A 17830-nucleotide genomic window follows, 5' to 3' on the forward strand; every position below is an offset into this window, starting at 1 on the left:
TGCCATCACCAATCACTCATTACTCTAAATGCTGTGTTTACACTCTGCAGGAGGAGATCCGTGCTCCTTCTAGCTTGCTCCTTCTCTGAAATATATCAACAGGTTTTACCTATACTTTCTCCTCCAGCTGGGGTGATGCTGGTCCCTGAAAGGAAGACGGAGGATGGGTTTGAGAAGCATTTCGGCTTGAACTACTTGGGACACTTCCTGTTGACTAACCTCCTCTTGGATACGCTGAAGCAATCAGGAACGCACAGTCACAACGCTAGGATCATCACTGTCTCATCAGCCACCCATTATGTAGGCAAATTGCACCTGAATGACTTACAAAGCAGGTACTGATCCATTTTGCTATTCACTGATCTGCAGTAAGGGTGTGCAGATTGAACTCCAAGACAATTGGTGCTGAATACTGAGTGTGGGGGGAGGTTGTTGCTTTTTTTTTTATTTTTTTTTTTAATGAACGGTGATTCTCAAGTAGCTGCTAAATGTCTTTCAGACTTGAGCAAAGCTTTCAGCCTCCAGTCAGAGATGCGAATAATTTATAACCTTGTAAACGGAGTCTTTTATTCTGAACCTTGAAAGCTTTGCTTCCTTTCTGATGCTTGCACTGCAGTGACGGTTGTGGTGCAGAGTCTGGACTCCCCACCACCTAATCAGGGAGACTCTCAATAACTGGGATGTTTTAAAATGGCTTGGATGAATGCTAACAGACTTTGCCCTCAAGTGAAGGTGTATGTATAGGCCCTGATCCTGCCCTCGGATGGGCGCAGACAGATGCCTGTGGCTGCTGACTCCCTGCCTGCTGAGTGCAGCAGGGCTGCTGGCTTGGCTCTGGGGGGACAGGTAGCCCCACCTGCCTGGCTACCTCACAGCTTCTCCCAGCCCACACGCTGCCTGCTGCTCCTGCCTCCCTGGCATCTCTGTCCACTGGCCTGCAGCTCCTGGCACACTGTCCTCCCTTCCCTCTGCCTCTGGCCTCCACCTTGTCCTGTGCTGCTCCTGACCTTCTGGTCCCCCATTTCCGCCTCCCTCACAGCCTTTCTTCAGCTTTCCCACCCGCCTCCTGTCCCCGAGCTGTGCCATCCCTGCCATCCCTGGGCTATGCCACCCCTCCTGTCCCTGTGCTGTGCCATCCCTCCTGACCCCACAGTGCTTGCCCTCTCACACATCAGCCTAATGATTGACTACAAATGCTGGAGCCCTCGCTCTTGTCTGGGTCAACCCCTTGCACTTCTCTGAGAGCTTACCAAAATCCAATTGCATGGCTGTCCTGGGTTTTTAACCCAGTAAGATGGTTTAAAATGCATGGTCATATTCTGTCCAGTTACTTCCATTTAGGAAAAGTGTGGGTGAATATCTATGGGATATTTCTAACATTAGGAAGACATCAGATGATGTGGTAAATGTCTCTGGTGTCATACAAGGACCGTGTAGAGTTGTTTAGTGAATTAAGGCATGGGCAGGATAACTGAGATACATTTCAAAATTTCCCCATGCAGTCATGTGTGGCAATTACGTGCTTCCTAACAGGCTCAAACAGAGCCTGTCTTCTGATGGGCTCCAGGGTGTTTCTGCCTGCACAGAGCCAGTCTGAGTTTTCCATCATTTCCACGGGGAAATTCTGTCTTCATCCTTCGACAGGGACTTCAGCACATGTTCAGAGGCACCTGGCCCAAGGTTTAATTTTGGAACAAAGACTGAAATTAGAGGGCTGGCCTGTTTCAACTGCAGACATTTTACATGTGAATGCTGCATTAAGCATGTCAAACTTTTTGTTGGACTTCTGATTACATACTACAGCATCGGTTTTATTACAAGCATATTGTTTAAACTCTGCAGGGTAGTCACAGTTTAATATCTTGCTTGTAAAGTAACCACAGGAAATTACCCTTACTCTTCACTTGATGTATGTATTCATTGTTTCTGATGTGCATGTGCTGGATTGCACCATGCAAGGGGGCTAAGGGGAGTGTAATTAGTATTTATTTGAGCTAAAGTGCAGAATGCAAAATTAAATGTGTCTGTTATGTGTCTCTAGATAACAGTAGTTTCCTTCATTATAGCAAAGCCTTGAACTGTGCCTCTTTAATTTAGGATCATCCTTACCTGTGATTCATCATTATTAACCCATACTTGAAATGAGCCAGAAACATTTCAGTTAGGAACGTTATAGTTGAGCATGAACATGACCAATCTGATGTAAAAAATAATAATATACCAGTGAGATTTACTTGCAGCTTTTGCACCAAAACCTGCCCTTTGCTTTTCTACTTTGTTGGTGTAAGAAGAGCCAAAAAAAGATGACAAACTGGCTGATTTTGCGTGTGCTTTCCCACATGGATGCTCAGAATTGCTTGAGGGCAGCAGCAGTGACAAGCACAGCAGTGGGACCTAGAAGGGGCTGTGGACTCAGCTCCAAACCTTTTCTTGATTCAGGTGGAAGAAGATACTTTGGGGATTTTTTTAGCCTAACTGCTGATAAGCCCTGAGTTGGGCAAATATTTATTGCATAAATGGTGCTGCTAAAAACAGTGAGATTGCTTGTGTGTTTGAGTGTGTATCTACAGCATGAGTGGGTTTAGCATGCCTGGAGGACTCTAGCGGGGTACCATACACAGACATTGCCAACACCATGGGGCCTCAGAAATGCCTTGTGATTCAGAGCAGCATTTAAGAGCTTTAATGGATGTGGTAAAATCACCCATGGGGAGCAATGTGTTATGATAGTGTTCCACGAATTGCCACAGTTTCCCAGTGATGCCATCCCTTATTTTTGCAGCTTGTGTGAATGTGAAATATTCCTAAAAATTTAATATTGTCTTTTTCCTTATTTTGGATTGCACTAGCTGGCCATAATTCATTTAATGACTTGAGTGTATGTTCCCAGATTGGCTGGAAGTCCTAACCTTGCAGGGAGGCAGAAAACCAATTTGAAGTCATTTATTCACAGTGGAGAAAACGGGCCATACTCTGTGCTGGAAAAATTATCAGTGGCAGCAGACCGAATTGTTTACCATGCGCTTGTCCCATTATTCCTAGATTTTGGTTGGGCTACTGTCCATGCTGAAAGTGAGTGATGGTGGCGGAGGAGGGATCCATTCATCAAACACAGCAGAGAAGGAAGGGCAGAAGACTCTCTTGACATAAAGGAGACAGTCAACTGAGACTCAGTTCTCTGCTTTGCCACAGATTTTTCTATGGGATTGTTCTTCCACTCAGGAGGCTCGGGGTTGGCAGTCATAGTTGTGACCATTGCTCCCATTGCTTTTACTTGCTGCTCAGAGTTCTGCTATGAAGCCAGATGTCATCCATATTACAGTGAGCACAGGGCAACAGCTTAACAAATAATTGTTATGAAGTCTGTCCCATGAACAGTATTAAATGCAATTTGTGTTACTGTCTTCCACGTTTCCTCTTTGGTGTGTTTTCTGACATTTTACTAATCTGATTTATCCAATTTTTTCTCTTTTTAGCTCCTTTTTGGCAGGAGGGTTAATTTATTTTTTTCTTTATTTTCCTTGCATTTTACATTATTTTTCTTCCTTTGTTTTCTCTCTCTTCACACCTGCCTACTTGTTTTCTATGTTCATAGTTTCATCTTCATCTTTGGAGCTTTTCTGTCTCCATCGCCTTTTCCCTCCCTATCTCATCATTTTTTCCTCTTTTTTTTGGGAGTAGGTGCCTTATTTCTGTATACCAGTCCACTTCCTCCTCTCCATTTATTTTCCTCTTTTCTTCTCCCCTTAGCCCCAGTCCTATTTCTTCCCTACAAACATAATTTCACCCCCTTCCTGCCCATCCTTTTCACACACGCTAGTAAAAGAGACACAGCATGGGTACATCAAGGCAGGACAGAGCTTGTTCCAAACTGGCAGGGCATAGCTTGTTTCATGTGTGTTATTGAAAATGCAAAGAGCAATAACTGTTCTCCCAGTTCTTTTGCTGAAGGATATATGAAGAACATCAAACACCTTTGTGGTCTTTTAGATCCAGACCATTTTCAACAGCAATCACATGAGTCGACAAGGGGATCCCTAAGGCAAATCATTCTCCTTCATCCCTACTTCGAATACGGCTGTTTTCAAGGAGGTGAAAGTTTAACAGAAACGCTATCTGCAAGCATTTCAGCAGTGGTGATTTCAGCAATTACGTGTGGAGGGTAGTACACTGTGCACTCTAACAACGCAGTCCTTTCTTCCTCTTTTGTGTGCCTTAAATAACACTTTCTAAAGGGAGAGAAGAAAAAAATATGGTCATGAGAGAACATGGCTATCTGGTTTTAGCAAAAGCTTGAAGAACATTGTGCTATCCTCTTGGCTTGAGATAGGCTTGAACAGTACGCTGGAGTTCATGGTGCTCTTACAAGGCTGAGATGGAGGACACTTTTTCAAATCCTCTACCTACCAAAGGAAGAAGGGGTTTTAGGAAAATAAAGAAAAGATGATCTTATGCCCTTTCCCAGGTTGTGGGTCACACCAGAATATGTTCCGTTTCCCAGGGGTAGCATCTTTGTGTGTTCCGTCTAGCTTTGTCTCCATGACTAACTATTCCTTTCATCATCCTCTCTTTTTGCATGCCAAATGGGCCCTGTAATGCTGTGAATCACAGATCTATGAACTCCCCAGCCACAGTAACACAGCTCCTTTTCTGGTTCACATCTCCTGAATATTCAGGAACAGTTAGTCACACTTTTTCTGCTCTCTTTCCTCTGCTCTCTCACTGCAGAAGGAGCTGATGTTTTTTGTAACTCTCCAAGCTGGTACAATCCCCAGATAATTTCTGTATTTTTTCCCTGTAGCCCTAGTGCATGAATCATGTCAGAGACAACAGAGATTGAATGAAAGGAATTGCAAAAATCCCAGCTGCCGTATGTGCTTCCTAGATGGTGTAAAATAAGGTAAACAGCTCTGCCCAGGACGTGGGAGAATGCTGGGGAGAGGAAGCAGCTCCAGTTCATCTCCTGAGCTAGGCAGTTTGTAAGGGCTGTAACAGGAGGTGTCACACACTGCTAGGAAAATCTGTCTAGCAAAGTCCCTGGAGACCTCCTGTGTTGGATGGGTGGTGTCCTTCATCTTCACTTCTTGTGTATGTGTGATGTTGTTGGTAACTGAGTTTGTATTAAGTTTGGGCAGAAAGTTGAAGATTTTGTCCCATCAGTGTTGCTGAGATTTTGAAAATAGTGTCCATGAATAGCAATGAAAAGTTAAAATGGAAATTTACTTTTAGAAAATATGAATCAATTTTTCAGACCAAAACCATTGTGATTTCAGTGATTTCAGACTATTTGTAATTTATTTGGAAATTGAAGTATAATGTTGATAAAACTGAAACTTCAAACCTTTAATTTCTGAGTTGTCCTGGTAAAGTAAGGTATCTCCATCAATTTCAAATTACTTTTTTTTTCAGCTGGAAATTTGTTTAAAACATTTTTTTCCCCCCTAAGAATAGTTTGATGAGTTAACATTTTTTTTCAAAGCTTTTTTTAAAAAAATTCCCTTTTGGTTCCATCAGTGCCTTTTCACAACTGTTCTATCACTTGTAGTTTCTTAATTCTCTCTGACTGGAAGAACTTATGGGATGTACAGTATATTCAATTCAAGCAAAAGCAAACATGAAGCTGGTGTAACATAGTAGTAGCATAGTACTATTGTTTCATTTCCAAATTTTTAAATAACAAAGGAAAATTTGTAAGAGGAAGTAAAGGAGATTTAAAATATTACCTTTTTATTTGTTAGTCCATTTTAGTCAGTACAGAAGTCTTTCACAGTTACGTGTAAAAAGCTATGTCACTGGACTGCTGCTTAATAAAAACTACAGAAATTGTAATCATAACAGATTGTTCTAGACAATAAGATAGATACATGTTATTATAGATTTTATTTTACTCAAGAAATATATGTTTTTGTTTGAGTTGTATTGTTTAAACAGCTTCCCCACAGTGACTTTTATTGCATATTCTGTTCCTATTTGCAAGATAAATCATGTTCCCTTGACAAGACCAAAGACCAACTGCAGCACACTGCTGTAATTCAGTTAAACGTCTCCTTCCTGCAACAGGTTACCAAGTTTTCATGTCTGTAGTTAGATGATAATTATTCAAATGCTTAATGCACATACATATGGGTATTTCAGTCCTTCTTTGCAAAATGTTTTCTGTATAAACGCGAAAGGATTTGCTGCTTTGCAAAATGATCCTTTGCTTTTGCAGCAATTAGCATTAATTGCACAAATTGACTTGCTGGCCTGGAAAATTAATCTATTGGTGGAGGCACAGATCTCAAATTCTGTAAATTAATTTAAAAAAATAAATGGGCCATTATATCAGCAGACCAATTCATCAATCCAAAAGACAGTTTCAGTTCATATGCAGCACATGTTTTATTCCTGTTGCAGGCTGCAGGTGATCCCTAGGCATAAACCAATAATGAAGAAATGTTTAAGTAAAGATGCCAACTTTGGAAAGTTTTAGTTTTACATTTATCAGTGCATTTTCATTCTGTCTAATCAAAACACTTTTAGGGTTCATTGGTTTCTGAAAAACACTAACAGAGTATAACACTGCTATCACAAAGGTAATGCCAGACTTTAATGTATTCAGGGAAATTAAATGTAGCTACTTTGTGTGTCACAATGTTAAATTCTTTCTTGTCTAAAAGAGATTAATGGTCTTAACAAAGGATTATTAATAATGGTTAGTGATTTAATAATGAAAACCGTGTTTCTGAATGAGTTCAAGATTGCAAAATGTTGGGAAGTACATGATATATAGGTGTTTCTGCTGCTCAGCCTCTCCCAGCACAGCAGGTGAAGTCAGCTCTCTATGTCACGCAGGACAGTGGATCTCACGGACGTGCTCTTTTTCCAAAGCAGCAAGATGGCTCAATGGTAATTTGAAAGTTAATGTATTGCACTTGTGTGACAGAGAAGGCAAAAGGGACTTGCAGAGAATAGGGAGTGGTGATAGCGTGTCACCCTTGAGAGGGGAAGGTTAGTTTAACATCTCCCTGTGAGCAAAAAGACTCATTAAGGATGAGTGAACCTTAAAGGCTTTGGAATTCAGGTCCAGGGTCATTATTCAAATTATTTTAGCATTCCTCTCAGTCACTCTAACTACCACCATCCTCACAGTACCTTTTCAGCAGAGTTGTCCTTCGAGCTGGAGAAAGCTGGCACACGTGCCTGTAAATCCCTGGAATAATGTGTTAAGGGAAACATTCAAAATGATCAGCTTGTCTGTCAAAATCCCCTCTGGGTTCAGCCCTGATGTTGCTCTTGGTTCTTCACAACCATACAACCCTCATCTTGCCAAGTGCATTAAGAATTACAAGCTGTAGTGGAGGGAAGCAAAGGCAGACTTCTGCAGTTGCAAATGATAACACTCAACCTTTTCTCTGCTCCCCATCCTAAACCTCTTCTTTCAGCGGAGAACTTTGTTCAAAAGCAGACCAGGCATTTGAATACTTAAACCTGTGAAGAAAAATTGGTCCTTTGATTAAATTGAGTTCTCTATAAAAAAAATGTGGGGTTTATTAAAAATATGCTTTCTAAATAAAATAAGCCACTGTAAAAGTGAAATATTTTAGCCCCCAGGACTTTTAATATTGCCTGGATGTCTTATATAGTTGCAGCTTTATTGCTCCATTTCTTCTGTTCTTGTTATGTGTCAGGTGCTGCGGGTCTCCTCCATTTCTTGCCATAAGGAGGTGGAGACTGGCTGTACCTAACACTGTCTCAGCCTCCCAAAAAGGAGAGAGACCGAGGAGTATTGTGGCTCACAGTAGCTTTCTGAGAAGCTCAAGAGTTTTTAACAGTGATGCTAGCTATAATACACCACTGCAGAAATGTCTAAATTAGAATGTTTTGCAGGAAATCTTTTGGTGCCCAGCTCAAATGCACAAGTGTTCAGTATCTGAATTGCCACCAAAAAATTGATCCGTCTGCCAAAGCAGTAGTATTTTTCAATTCCTTTCAGTGAGGACTGGGGCAGGGCAGCTGTGTGACTCTGTGGTGGTTTTTCAGGGTTTGGATATGAAACTTCACATCATTTCCTGGAAAACCAAACCTGTCTGACTTCACTTGCTTCTGGTGTGTTTGTGAGTGGAAGAGATCTACTGTGTTCTGGCCCCAGGTCATGTCATGCCCTTTCTTAGGAAATGCTTTGGTTTCCATTACAGATCTCTATTTACAGTGTTCCAGGGTGACACGGTATTGGGAAATTTGTAAAACAAAACCAAAAACAAACTCTAAGACTAAATGGAAGAGAAAGTGATTGCTGTCACTGTCCCTTATGGTAATTTGAAATAACTTTGTAATGCTGGCTATGGACCACTTTAAGCCACTCTATGTTACTTGTTTTTTGCAGGCTTTTTGTTTACTAAAGTTGGCTTGTTTAACTTCCTTAAGTAAGACCTCCTTCTTTACATGCCCCTTTCATGCACTTATTTAAATCCTACATCTTTGCTGATGGAAAAGGGCCAGGGGCTGCTGGTGATGCATGGTCTCACAAACAAAAGCCTTTCCTACCATGTCTGATCTATCAGTCATTTTATGGGTTTAGAAGACTTCCATGTTTTAATCTCTCCTGTACCTGTTGGCGTGTCAAACTTATTTCTTCTTTAGCCTAGAAAGGTCTTCCAACAGAAGATAAGACTTCTCATGACTGTTTTTAACAAATAGTTGTCTTTATCAGCTTGTTCTTTCTCTTAATTCATGTACTGGCAGTGAGTCAATTTTATCTCTCAGTTTGAAGCTGTGATGCTCATATCCTCACTACTTAAGAAAACTTTGTAAAAGCAGAAGTTGTTATGTTGTTTCAACAACAACAACAAAAAATCATTTCCAAAATTATTTTGTTATGCCATACTTGATAATCTTGTGTTGCTTCTATGGACAGAGGGTCCATGCACAGGACTTTCTGCACAGTATTTATAGCAACTTGGAGGAAAAAGGATTTTGCAATCTGTGTGCACATTCAAGCCATGTTTTCCCTGGTAAAACAGAGAAGTTCTTCAGTGTGTTGAGCATTTACACTTGCAGAATACATTCAGCTCCTGCTCAACTCCAAGGCAGTGCAGTAGGCTCAGCCCACCACAAAATAAAACTTTATATTACCTTCACATACAGACCAACAAATTTCATGTAATATACTAGAAATCATTAACCACATGTGGTGCACTCTGCTGGATTTGAAATGGCAGCACTTTATTATGCATAAACCAGACCCTTTCAGTTCCAGAATGAAAAGCCCAGATCTGCAGCTACTCTGCAAAAGTCTACACCAGTTTTAAGATGGTTTTATCAAAACAGAAGTAAGATTTGGGATTGTTCAAGTTATTACTGGTCCATTTTATGTCCCTATGTGCATTCTGGTGGAAGGGAAGAAACCACAAGAAGACCCATTACTTCCTTCAACTTGAAAGCTCTATTGCAGGAGAGTTGGGAAACTTCCCACAAGTGGGTGGCGGGTGCCTCAGAGCTCTCCTTGTTATAATTCAATAGATAATCTTAAAAGATGTGTGACAATCTTCAATAAAGTGAGATACAGATTATCCAGGATATAGTATGAAAAGATACATGGCCATGATGTTTCCCCATCACTTGAAAGGGTCATGAGGTCACAGAATGTAGGTCTTGGAACCTTGATCTGTTTCTTGGCTGCAGCAATACAAACCCTTGCTTGCTCCTATTTATTTACTCATTCATTTGTTTGATGAAGATTTTTAATTGATTGAAGGGATGCCATAGTGCTCAAATACCACTTCAAATATTATCAAGCATTAACACTGCGTCATATGAACTGGCTGTAGAAAAATGATGCTTCAGAAGAAGCAATTTCTATCATTTGTTATAAAGAGATATATTTTCTAGGAGAATGGAATTACACTAATTATAACTTGAACTTGCCATCAATATTTAAAAATCATCAGAAACATTTAAAATTAACACTAATTGTACACAAACAGAAAAAATAGACTTTTTTTTAAGACACTGATTCTGGTGAGACTTTGAGAAGACCAGCCTTTGAGTTTGTTTTGTACATTTGAGAACTGTGCTGAGCACACAGCAATGGAGCTGCACACAGCAAGGCAATCAGTAGAACAGGAGGGCTCTCGACATCTCACCTCATGCCATTAGGAGAGATCAGCCAAATGAAAAATGATGCATTGCTTCTATCTGGATGACAGTAATTCCCAAGATGACAAGCCCCTGCTTATTTTGCCTTTCATAAATATTTTTATAGTAAAGACAATCCGGGTTCATTCACTAAATGTACTCCTCTAAAGATGGTAAGTTAATTTTTGTTCCCTCTGCATTTCCTACAAGCTATAACAAGAGGCTAGTCACTGAATGTTCTGTATTTATACAGTAAAGTGCTGAAAGCTGGGAAGTATGACTTTAAAAAAACATTACAACCCAGCTTCCAGCCTGTGACTTCTACTGAACTGTGGATTAAGCACAAGGCAGGAGTCACTGACTTGTAGAGAAGTCATTTACTGCCGGTGAGGCCATCACCAACATTTTAGAGAGAGGGAGCATGTCCCAGTGCTGAGCTTCTATCTTTCTGCTTATCCTCTAATTTTTAGAAGAAAACTGCTATTTTACCACTGTTGAAAGATTTCAGAGGAAGCCCAGTTTTGGCCAGAGCTGTGTGTAAGCAGCATGTGGCACCAAGGGATTCACTGCAGGGAGAGGGAGAAACTCTAGATGTGGTCAATCTTTGTCCATGGGTTGATACGAAGGGCAAGGTGGGCTGCTCTGAAAATGATGCCTGCCTCTGACTGCTTAAGTAACCCCAGTGCAACTACCTAGGACGTGAAGGGCTTGCTTTTCAGCTTGCGTAGAACCTCTAATGTAATTTATCAGTCTTGTAGCCTTCCTTTCTGACATGTCAATCACAGGGTAGTGTGGGAGCTTCAGGAGTCTCTAATGCTTGAGTCCTTATTCACTCAAATTACAGCTGACAGTATAGAATCATAGAATAGTTTGGGTTGGAAAGGACCTTTAAAAGTCATGTAGTCCAACCCCCCCGCTGCAGTGAGCAGGGACATCTTCAACTAGATCAGGTTGCTCAGAGCCCCATCCAGCCTGACCTTGAATGTTTCCAAGGATGGGGCTTCTACCACCTCTCTGGACAAACCAGTGTTTTGCCACCTTCATTGTAAAAAAAGTTATTCCTTATATCTAGTCTAAATCTACCTTCTTTTAGTTTAAACCCATTAGCTCTTGTCCTGTCACTGCAGACCGCACCAAAAACTCTATCCCCATCTTTTTTATAGGCCCCCTTTAAGTACTGGAAGACCGCAATGAGGTCTCCCTGGAGCCTTCTCTTCTCCAGGCTGAACAGCCCCAACTGTCTCATCCTGTCCTCATATGAGAGGTGTTCCATCCCTCTGATCATTTTTGTGGCCCTCCTCTGGACCCACTCCAACAGGACCATGTCTTTCCTAAAGTGTATTCAAGTTCAAATACATAAGGGTATGCTAAAGCCACCTTGATTGTTAGATGTATATATTTATAAAGGCTACTTATCAAGTATATGAAAGAAATGTCCATGAAGAAGTGTAGTTGTTTATTGAACACCCCAAATACCCATGCATGTATATGAAATGGGTGACAAGACAGTAACCTATTAATAGATGGTAATAGGACAGCTACTGTACAAAACATAACTGTAACAGCATAGAATAAGTAGACACATTAACACTTTAAATTTTAGGGTTTTTTTTACTAATGCATATGGGTTTTTTTCTTTCACTTGGCAAGTTTTCAGTGGTAATTCTGATTAATTCTAATTTCTCTATGTCTTTTCTCCATCTCTGTATTTTCCTTTTTTTTTTTTTTGTATTGAGGGAAATCATAATAGATGAGACTCAGGAAATAATGTTAATGGGATAAATATATGTAATACTGTCAGGGAGTCTACATAAATCTGATAAGCAATATTTAGGACTCAGGCTTTGATTTATCATTAAAAAAATGAAACTGCTTATGATAACCAGAAAAGACATACCTATATTTTGCAATATGTTTATGTAGCTGCTTTAAAGAAAAATGCAAAATCTATCAAAATCTTGAAAAATATTGTACTGCATTCCCTGGGGAAAGAAAATTTAAGACTGTGAAAGCTTCATGAGTGTTTAATAATATTCTTTTATATTCTTGACTAAGCAATGGTGATGATGTATTGCAAGATTAATACATAAATCATTAGTCATTTTAATACAGCAAGTCTGTGTTTTGCTTAATTCACGGATTCATCCTGAGGCATATATTGAAATTTTGTGTGGCCTTTCATTAAAAAACCCCAGCATGTCACCCACATTTTGCATCACTTGTCTTTTAATGGAGCACATAGCAATCGGGTTGTTCTGCAGTTTGATCTTGGCGCACTCTGCCCTCCAGGCAAAGTAACACACTGGAAACTGGGGAGCGTGGTGATGGGTGAGGGGAGGATGACGTGCACAAGGCAAGTGTGCTGTGAAATAGGTCCACAGCAGGAAAACTTCACTGCTAGCACTGGCCAGTTAAATGTAGCTGTGTGTAGGTCTGTATGGTCACTTTTCCTCTGAGCCTTTTCTTGAAGCAAGATGTGGTGGGGAAGGGAAAGGGTGCTGCCACTGCACCCTTCTTTCAGTGGGAGTGTATCCACATCCTCCACATGTGTGCATAATGCAAAAGCAACTGGTAATGAAAGAGAAAAAGCCAAGAGCAGCGTGAGAGCCTGTGTGCAGGAGATGTGGAGGAAGTGGCCTGTGCCGAGCGGCAATTTAGTTTCCCCTTATTACTCAGTGGGTACCCTGAGCTGATTTAATGCTCTTTGCTAAACATGGTATCACTGAACATAAATGGGAGACCTCTACTGAACACAGACCAACTAAAGCCAGACAGAAAAGAAACCAGAATAAAACAGGCTGCCAAGGGAAGTGCTAAACATGGATCCCATTTTTAAACTTGGATAGCAGCTGAGTCCGTATTAAACACCTAATTAGCCACTGCAGGCTCTGGGTTGAAATTTGGCTTCTCATTACTTTTTACACATACATTGCTCCATCATGCTAGAGAGACTACTGCTGGTGACAGCAACATGGAAATGAGTGGTAAAATCAGCTTCGTGTGGGGAGGGGGGGATAAATAAATAAATAAATGGAAATCAGTAAGCCACAAGGCACTCACTCACTCCAGAATTGAAGACTTAGTTATTTTGTTTTGGCAGAAATGCAAAACAATCACTTTCTCTTCTCCTCCCTAATTTTTGTAATGACAACTCAAACTTCTCAGTCTATGTTGCAAGAAATATTAAGCTAAAAGCAAGAATTTCTGCTAAAAATTAATTGAACAGAAAATGCATAGCCTGCCTTATCCCGATCCTTTATTCATCAGTATAGAATCAATGAAACATTCTTTTAAAAGGAAGAAGAAGATCTTGTATATTGCTACTCTCTTGGCCAGATTTCAGAGCAGCTAATTAAATGCCATCTACCTTATCTCCTCCTGTAATTTCCATTTAGTGAATTGTGCATTGCATCAACTCGACAAAATGCTCTTCGGAGACATGCTCCAGAGGAGACTGTTTTCTGTGGTAGGAAGACTGATCAACAGAGAGCCCCACTCAAATGAGTGAGTGGGCATGAACTTCTCCATGCCACCAGTGCCAGGCACACCACTCCTTCCCACTGGACTTCTTCCCACCAAGTCCTTGCACCGCTTTTCCTTGCAGAGGCTGGCCATAACACAGCACGTGCTGTCTGGCTACCAGTCTTGTCCCTGGATGACCACCTAGTTAGGGGGTAGAGTTTCTCTGCTTTAGAGTCTGCCTGCCTTGCTGTGAAGCATCGATACCCTGGTCCAAGTGTCACAGGCACTTCGCATGCACTGGTGTGCCAGCACAGTTTGCTGGTAAGCTGTGTTCTGCTTTGGGCTGGTTGTCCTCTTGTATGCACTTTAATTTCGGAAAGCTCTTAGAGCCTTCAGAAAATGAAAACAATGTGGAAATGCATAATGTCAATATTATTATTTTATTTAGTATACAATTATAGTTTCATTCCGTGTAGAAAATGTACATACAGAGCACAGAGCGCCAAGACAGACTAGATCTAGATGCATAGACTTTCAAGCCAGATAATTCCATGTGTAAGAGGAATACATTTTATGATTTTAAACTGAAAGAGGGTAGACTTAGATTGGACATAAGGAAGAAGTTTTTTACAATGAGGGTGGTCTGACACTGGAACAGGTTGCCCAGGGAACTTGTGGATGCTCCATCATTGGAAGTGTTCAAGGCCAGGCTGGGATGGGGCTCTGAGCAACCTGGTCTAGTGGAAGGTGTCCCTGCTGATGGCAGGGGGGCTACAACTAGATGATCTTTAAAGGTCCCTTCCAACCCAAACCATTCTGTGACTTATGTTCACATGTATGTGCATGAGAGATGCAGTGGTGGTGCAGGTACAGGAGCCTACGTGCTCCTAATTTTCTAATGCATAAAGTCAAGACTGGATGTAATGAAGTAAGTGACCACTTTATTAAAAAAAGTGGTAGTTAAACATGGTAGTTAAACAACATAATTCCAATAAGATGGGAGTCTCACAAACAAAACAGTTGTTCCACAAAAATCCTTGTCAGTTCTGTGTCACGGGTTATTCCTCTGTCTTATGTAGTCCATTGATGTCAGATTCCTGGAAAGCAAAAATCATACACAGAGAAAATGGGAGGAGAGCAGCTAATCATTGCAGGGTTCTGCCAAAAGTGTCTGCTCTGTGTATCCAATTTTGTATTCTTCGTATCTATAGTATGTTATTGAAGTCTGATTCCCCACTGCCTTGCAAATCATTTGCATCTCTGGACTATGATATAAAAGGCTTCCTCACTGATTGGATAGCTTTTTATATCTTCTCAGCACTTGTGTTTCTCTGACATAGATATCTATGCAAAGTACAAAGCTTTTGAGGATCTGACCCTTGTAGTTCATGCTTCGTTGCCACAAGGTAAGTCAAAACAGCACTCTCACAAAATGTGGGAAAGGGAAGTCATGAGGAGCATTCACCATCCTCCTGCCTGGCATCTGAAGGTTACTAAAGGCCAGACTAGACCCAGGCAGAACAAGCCCCCAGCCCTGCTTCCTTGTGAGCCGCTTGCAAGACAAGATCACTCTGATTCAATTCGGGAAGCTTGTCCCATGCTCCAGCTTGTGTTCTCCACTGGTTGGGGAATGGTGGCACCAATGGAGAAGTGCCAGGCTTGGCTGCCAGCTGGCTGCTGGAGGCGGCTTCAGATGAGTGCTTCTTCCCATGGGTGGCATGAGCTCTGTCCTGTGCGGCTGCGCAAGGGAAGCTCATAGCGGCTGAGGATCTGGTCCTTCAAGTTAAAAGGGTTGAAATATGCATGAAGCATAAGGTGACATTTTGAGTGTCTCAGATCGGAGCACGGACGTTACTGAATTTAAAATGTAACTGCAATTTCCTGACTAATTGTTCCCAAGTAGCTTTTATATTCATGCAGTGATTGTTCTTTATTCTTAAAATAGACTATTTCACCCCGAGGTGCAGGTGTTATCTTTATGATGATGGAGCTACATTATCCAGCACATTACAGCTCAGGACATTGGTTGGAGCAAGGGCTATTTATGATCAGCTGTTCTTTTTTATTCTCACTTAATTTAAATAATGCTTTTGTTTGTGATTTGCTTGAACAAGAATACAGCAGGGGAAAAAACGATGGGAAAAAAAGAGCTGCACTGGAGATTCAGTATTGTCTTTTACTTCCTGTAACTGAACTGTACAATTTACCATTGTGCCTCCAAGTTTCTGAGTCCATTCAGACAACACGAACAGTTAAATTGCTTCACTAGCCTTATACTTCTGCAGAGGGTCAGCCTGTTTGCTAGCATCCAGGGCTTTCTGTTGTGAAGTGTTCAGGATATTATAAATAAGGTATTCAGTGAGAATGAGATAACAAAAAGAAATCTGAGACATATTTGCTATTCATTCAAAATAACAACCTTGCACGTAGTAGCAACACAGAAAACTGAACACAGGCTTTTCAGCAGAGTAGGAGCATCCCCAGCCTGGACACTTGCTGCTCTAAGGGTGAGGGTGTAGAGCATGGAGCTGTAGCTGTGGTTGTCACAGAGGCAGAACAACAACTAGGGGGAAGGAGAGAGCTAGGAAGGAGAGATCTGCTCCAGGGTGGATGCCCCTCTATCTCCCTCCACCATGGCCCCTAGCCCCTAGCTCCACATGGGCAGCAGCAGCAAGCAGTGCCTCTTGCCTGGGCTCTGGCAGAGGCAAAGAGGATAAGGACTGAAGCTGTTTGTCTGCCCCCAGGAGCCTGTTGCTTTAGGCTCCTGCCTGCTTTGCCTATGAGCTGTCTGTAATGCCAGGAATTACCTTTAGTTCTGCTAAGCACAAAAAAGGTTAGATGACAGGCTGTGGTAATTACAAGAGTGAATTGCCATGGCACAGGAATTTTTGGAAGTGATGCTTAGGCCCCAGTCGGGTGGAGCATTTTAAGCGACACCTGCTAATTTGCCTGGAACTAGCCTGCTTATTTAAAAAAAACAAAAAACAAAAAAAAAGAAACAACAAACAAAACCCAGACAATAGTGCTGCCTGCATGCAGTGAAACCCAACTAATCAGCAGTTCCTAGAAAGTTTGACTTGAAAGAAAGGCAGATTCAGCATCCATCTGACAGAGGTGCACAGGAGCCTTAGCAGGTAATGTTTTGCCGTAACTCCCAGTATCTGTGTGCCTTTGTCACTCCTCCTGTTTGGCACAGACCCAGCCAGCTGTCTTTGCTCTAAAGGCTGCATGTGCTGTAACTGTGGTTATACTTGCAGCCGCTCTCCTTGCCCCATCTTTTAATCCATCTCTTTAGCTGTGTGTAATCTGGTGTGTCATTGGGCAGGTGCAATGATTGCCTTACTCATCTCTGCTGTCCCCAGCACAGGAGCCTTCATCAGAAACTAGTAGGTCCTGTTGCAATACAAATAAAAATATCCAGGAGTAGTAGGATCAGGCACAGATTTACTGGGTGGGAACAGGGTATGTGTGTGTGGGAAGAGAGCAGTGAGGAAGGGGAGAGTAGTTTGAGGGCCTCTAGGTGATGATATTTTGGAGATTGGTGCCTCAGCATTTCTACTTTATATAGTTTGACGTAGAGATTCTGGCAGATATCGTGTAATTTTATATTAATTTTTTCCCCTGCCGTAAATCAGACTTGGTGTCTGATGGCATAATCACCAGAACTCCAGCAAACAACACGTCTGCCAGCGATAAGCTGTTTCTTCTGCTGACTCAATATACAGTTGTTTGCTTGCTGGATATTGCAAAATGCAATACATTTGATGTTTGTGCAATCCTGTTTTCCTTGTGTTTATTTTTCTGTGCATCTCCCTTTCTCTTTCTCTCTTGTATACAGATGTTCGTATTCACCCCATGGAGCCTATGCCCAAAGCAAACTTGCCCTTGTGTTATTTACCTATCGACTACAGCATCTTCTGACTGCAAATGGAAGCCATGTGACTGCTAATGTAGTAGACCCTGGAGTAGTGAACACTGAGCTCTACAAGCATGTCTTTTGGGTTGTAAAAGTGGCCAAATGGATGACAGCCTGGCTATTTTTCAAGGTATGCAGTTTTTTAAATTGTTTTGTTGCTGTGCCCCTACCTTGTGAGAGCTAGAGTCAGCACAGAGCTGAAGGTGTTTCAGAGTTTATCATAATGTCTGGTATTTATTTCATTTCTCTGTGCTGATGAAATGTACAAAATTGATAAAAACAGGCCTTCCCCAGGAGAAATGCTTATTTTAAATGGAGGGAGTGAGCTCTCACAGT

General features: G+C 41.5%; 1 protein-coding gene across 1 annotated transcript in view; it reads left to right on the forward strand.

The window, feature by feature from the left end:
• The window catches only part of DHRSX (dehydrogenase/reductase X-linked), a gene marked incomplete at both ends in the record, with an annotated part of 32722 nt that extends 15098 nt beyond the window's left edge, over positions 1–17624 (forward strand). The window contains 2 exons of the mRNA XM_010174313.1: positions 128–335; positions 17417–17624. Coding sequence (XP_010172615.1) covers positions 128–335; positions 17417–17624 — 416 coding nt within the window. The remainder of the gene's footprint in view (positions 1–127; positions 336–17416) is intronic.
• Between the last annotated feature and the right edge of the window lie 206 nt (positions 17625–17830).

Source organism: Antrostomus carolinensis, unplaced genomic scaffold, assembly GCF_000700745.2.
Source record: "Antrostomus carolinensis isolate BGI_N321 unplaced genomic scaffold, ASM70074v2 scaffold4248, whole genome shotgun sequence".
Classification (NCBI taxonomy): Eukaryota; Metazoa; Chordata; class Aves; order Caprimulgiformes; family Caprimulgidae; genus Antrostomus; species Antrostomus carolinensis.